The sequence below is a fragment of the Fringilla coelebs genome (genome assembly GCF_963513975.1).
Source record: "Fringilla coelebs genome assembly, chromosome: 3".
NCBI classification, from domain to species: Eukaryota; Metazoa; Chordata; class Aves; order Passeriformes; family Fringillidae; genus Fringilla; species Fringilla coelebs.
In genome coordinates, this window is record NC_140030.1 from 88,401,165 (window position 1) to 88,406,294 (window position 5,130).

General features: G+C 58.0%; 1 protein-coding gene across 1 annotated transcript; it reads left to right on the top strand.

The window, feature by feature from the left end:
• Positions 1 to 1,086: 1,086 nt before the first annotated feature.
• On the top strand, positions 1,087 to 4,740 carry SIX2 (SIX homeobox 2; the record flags this gene model as incomplete). The annotated part of the gene is made up of 2 exons (XM_084202859.1): positions 1,087 to 1,646; positions 4,204 to 4,740. 2 exons carry the CDS (start codon positions 1,087 to 1,089, stop codon positions 4,505 to 4,507), a joined length of 864 nt encoding a protein of 287 aa, XP_084058985.1. The 3' UTR covers positions 4,508 to 4,740.
• Between the last annotated feature and the right edge of the window lie 390 nt (positions 4,741 to 5,130).

Consider the following 5,130-nt stretch of genomic DNA (forward strand, 5'->3'; position numbering starts at 1 on the left):
CCTTATAAAACTCTCCAACAGGGGTTACTGGGCGCTGGGGAGAGGGGCTATAAGGGAACGCTTTTAGAAAGAAATTTTTCTGCAAGGCCCGGAGACGGGCTTTTCCTCCCACCGCAGCCGGGGCTGCCAGGGACGGCAGAGCCCGCTGTCCGTCCGGAGCGGCGGGGACGGGATGGGGCTGCGGGATCCAGACGGGACGGCGGGCCCCGGCCGAGACAGCGGCTCCGTCCCGCCGCGCCGCAGTGCCCTGCGGCGAGGAGCAGGGGCCCGGGCTCCGCGCTCCCCCTCTCCCCCGGCGGGCGCCTGCGGCGTCAATCACGACGGAAATTTCTCCCTCGCTAGCTAATATCTCAGCTCTCAGGGCCGCCTCTGAGTGGATCTGAGCAATCTGTCAACCCAGCCGGGGAGCCACCTCAAAACAGATCGGGTTACTCCTGATTGACAGCGTCACCATGGCAAATAATTTGACTAAAACTATTGTCTTCTCCTGGCAGTCCCCGGGTCAGATAACCGGACCAATCACAGCGCGGATAATCACTTTTCATGCCAGCTTAGAATAATATTATTAAAAAAAAAAAAAAAAAAAGGGAGAGAGAGAAAGAAAGGGGGGAAAACTCCGAGAGGGAGAGAGGAGCGAGTGAGCAGGGCTTTACCACTATATTATGTGGGATCTGACGGTGGGGGGTGGGGGGGAAGCAGGGAGATCCCAAACCGGCGGCCGAGGGGGGTGGGGGTGTGAGAGCCGCGGCCGCTGCGAGCGCTGCAGATAGGAGACAAAAGAGGCACGAAGTTACTCTCGCAACTTGGACTTACAAAAAGGAGGCGGCGGCCGGGGGGAAAAGCCGTCCGCGCTCGGGCTCTCGAGACTTTTTTCGTCGCTCTTCGCATTTTTTCCCCGGCTCCCGCGACCGCCCCGGGGCCGGGCGCCGCCGATGGCCGCGGCCCCCCGCGCCCGGCCGTGACGCCCGAGCGGGCCCCGCCGGGCGCCGCCGCCCCGGGGCCGGCCCCGCATGCCGGGCGCTGCCCGCCGCCCCGCGCCGCTCCCCTCTATGCGGCCGTAGGGCGCGCGGCGCGGCAGGGCTCACCATGTCGATGCTCCCGACTTTTGGCTTCACCCAAGAGCAAGTGGCCTGCGTCTGCGAGGTGCTCCAGCAAGGCGGCAACATCGAGCGGCTGGGGCGGTTCCTCTGGTCCCTCCCTGCCTGCGAGCACCTCCACAAGAACGAGAGCGTCCTGAAGGCCAAGGCGGTGGTGGCCTTCCACCGGGGCAACTTCCGCGAGCTCTACAAGATCCTGGAGAGCCACCAGTTCTCGGCGCACAACCACCCCAAGCTGCAGCAGCTCTGGCTGAAGGCGCACTACATCGAGGCGGAGAAGCTGCGGGGGCGACCCCTAGGGGCGGTGGGCAAGTACCGGGTGCGCCGCAAGTTCCCGCTGCCCCGCTCCATCTGGGACGGCGAGGAGACCAGCTACTGCTTCAAGGAGAAGAGCCGCAGCGTCCTCCGAGAGTGGTACGCCCACAACCCCTACCCGTCCCCCCGCGAGAAGCGGGAGCTGGCCGAGGCCACCGGCCTCACCACCACCCAGGTCAGCAACTGGTTCAAGAACCGTCGGCAGCGGGACCGCGCCGCCGAGGCCAAGGAAAGGTACGGCTTCCCACGGCTTCCCACGGCTTCCCCCGGCGCCCGCGGCTCCCCGACCCCGGTGCTCACCCCGGGTCTCTCTATCTGCCCCGGCCCCGGCTGCAGAAGGCCCGCCGGGAGGGGACGGGGGCTCTCCGCCTCGGGGGCGCCCAGAGCGCCACAGGCCAGCGAGCTGGGGGCTCGGTGAAGGCGTCTGTGCACCAAAAGTAGCCCCGGGAGAGGCGGCCGAGACCCGTTCCCCGCCGACTCCCCGCTCCCCGCACAGCCTGCGCGGCGGCCCCGGGGCAGCCCCGGCTGCCCGGGACGCTTCACACGGCCTGCGGCGAGTCTTGGCTAAGCAGCGCTGCCGCCTCTTCTCCGCCGCAACCCGGCGTGGAGCCCGGCCAGGAGCCGTGGCCGAAGGCGCCCGTGCGGGTCCGCGGCCCGTCGGGAGAGGCCGCCGGCGGGCCCCGAGGGCTCCGCGCCCCGCACAGCTCAGAGCGTGTCCGTGAGGTTACCCCGGGGCAGAAAGGGGCAGCCGGGGGGCGGCCGGCAACGCGTGGGTCTAAGCGTTGGTAGCAAATACGTCCTCTGTCCGGCTTGCGGCCGGAGACCTGGATAAGGACTGAGTGAAGCAACTTCCTGCCTCGCTCATGACCTTGCAGTTCTTATTCTCTGACCAGCAAGGTGCTCATGAACGCACGTCAATAGGTGTGTGTTCTTAGGCCTAATATGATTCTGCACCTGTGTTTTTCACGTTGAGTGAAGGGACCATTAATCGCAGGGGAGAGGTTAATGCCTACATCCCTGGCTATTCGGGGTGATTTTTCTGTCAGCGGTCCATGTGCCTTAGGAAAACGGTTCGGAGAAGCAAAAAAGGGTCCTCTTACTGCTCACTGAACTGCCGGGTCCGTACACGCAATCGCATGATTGTATGATCTGAGCGGTTAATTAGCGGATCAGAATCCTGTAGAACCGTGCCTCCGAGGAGAATTCTTTCTATCTTTGGTTTCTGCCAACCGTGTTTTGGAAACGGGCAGCGCCGCGGCTGCCCTGCTGTGCAGCCCGGCAGATTCGGGCACAGATTTGCTCTATTCATTTCCCGAAACTGTGCTAGCGATTTAATTTTCCTTCAAATCCTCACAAGTGTTGGTTTTACGAGATGTTAGAGATCCTTTTTATTGCTGATAGCAGGGACTCGCCTTCAAATATCCAAAGGAAATGAAGGTTACACTTATTCCATTCCTTTTTTTTTTTTTTCCTGACGAATCAAATTTTAAAGGTCTCCAGAGACAAATTATATTTTTGACATTGAAAAATACACTCAACCTAATATTACACTGCAGGCGTTGGAAAACAGACCGTTCATGGGATTGCCATCCACTCAAGGAAACCTGTTCAAACAGAGCTTTCTTGTCTATTTTTATTTTTTTGGCACTAAGTGTCTCCAGCCACATCACGCAGCCCTTAGTGAGGAAAACCCGTCAGTGCAATAGCTTAACTTCTCTCGACCAAATCCTGCAGGATAGGGCCCCTCTGCCAGAGAGCGTGTTACAAAACTTCCGCAGAAGCTTTTAAATAGGCTTGCACTGCCTTCAGTAGTTCAGGCAGAACGGTGTCTAAAGTATTTCTACGAGGGCTATGCAGGCCGCGTAAGCCTTGCCTAGACGGCAACTCCGACCCCTTCTTGTCACTCACATTACCGAAAAAAAAAGCCCATATATAGATAGATAAATGTATAGATATATCTGCAAGGGCTTGGCCTGCCTCCAGCGATTTCTTGGTATTCACCCGATGATGAATTTCGAAACTAGGTCCTGCCTTTCCGAGCCTTTGTCGGCAGGCGCACCGGTGGTGCCGGCTGCCCCCGCCGCCGAGCCGTGCGAGCGCCATCCCGGCTGCGCTCCCGCCGCTCCGGGAGGGGACGGAGGAGCAGCGGCGGGTGTGCGGAGCATTTCCGCAGTGGAAAGCAGCGGGTTAACGCTGTTCGCTTTCCTTATCGTCCATATTGGGCTATGTTTTGAGCTTGAAGCTCAGGGCGAGGGGGAAATAAACCATGTCCAGTTACTTAAGCAAAAGACTTTCCCTCCTGATGTGAGCCCGGGGCTGCACGGAGCCATCCTGCCTGCAGCTCGCCGGGTTTTGGCCTTCTCAGGAGAAATCATGGCTGAACATCTCTTCAGCTCCTAGAGCAGTTTTAAAGTTAAAAAGTCTTTTAGTTTGTTTGGTTGGTTTGGGATTTTTGTTGTTTTTTTTTTTTTTTTTAATAAAGTCTTCCTCCCTACCCTTCCGCCCCCCTCCTCACGCTGTGCAACCTCTTTGGACGCAGAAAATTACGGTTTGGCAAAGTGACACTTTCCGCTGAGCTGGTGGGAGACTGTTTACAAGCTCAGCGGACCTTAGACCTATGTGCCAAATGAAGAGGCCTTGGAGGTTGGCAGAGTTCTTAAACCTACAGTTTTTGCACTCCCCTTCGCTCGCTGCTCCCCGGAGCCAGCTCCCGCCGCCCCCGCTCCCGCGGTGCGCACCCCGGAGCGACGGCCGCATGGTGATTTCCCTCCCTCTTTTGTGTTTCCTATAGGGAAAACAACGAGAATTCCAACTCCAACAGCCACAACCCGCTCTCGGCGTCAATGAACGGGAATAAGACAGTTTTGGGGAGCTCAGAGGACGAGAAGACGCCGTCAGGGACCCCGGATCACACCTCCTCCAGCCCCGCGCTGCTGCTCAGCTCCAACCCCGGGCTGCAGCCCCTGCACAGCCTGGGCCACCCCCAGGGCCCCAGCGCCATCCCCGTGCCCAGCGCCGACCCCATGCACCACCACAGCTTGCAGGACTCCATTCTCAACCCCATGTCATCTAACTTGGTCGATCTGGGCTCTTAAAACCGTTTACACGCTCAATCCTTCGCGCCAGCCCTCCTTTTCTCAATTTTTCCTTTTTGTTTTCTTTGGGTTTTTTTTGGTTTTTTCCCTTTAATCTTACCAGGGACTCTGAAAGCAAAGACAAACACCTTAGTGGAAGTGTTGTGCCTTTTGGCAGCAGGCTGGCTGCAGGTTTGCAAGGTAGTGGACTCCGCTGTGGGTAGCTGATATTGTGAAAAGCCTTAAGGGTTGCTTACAGGCGTTTTCAGGCGTGTAAGGACTGTTGGACAGGAGCCGTGATTTTCACGGCAGGCTGTAAGGCTGATCGGTGTAGCAGCTCATTCCAGCCTTAACTTCACAAATCTCTCAGTGTTGTCACTCGATCGGGCCGGTCTGTGTGGGAAGAGGCACTTCATAATATTTTTATTTTTTGGGGGGGTGGGGAAGGAAGGGGAACGCAAGGCTGCTCTTGCCATGCCTGTTTGAAAGTTACACATCGCTCCCGTTATTCTATTGTAGCTATGTATCCGTGGCAGGTGTACGATGTACAATTTCAACTAAGAATACAAAAGTTGTAGTCAAGATATAGCAGCAACACGCGCTCTAGGCAGACTCTGTAACCTTCTTGTAGCTGATGCTATGCA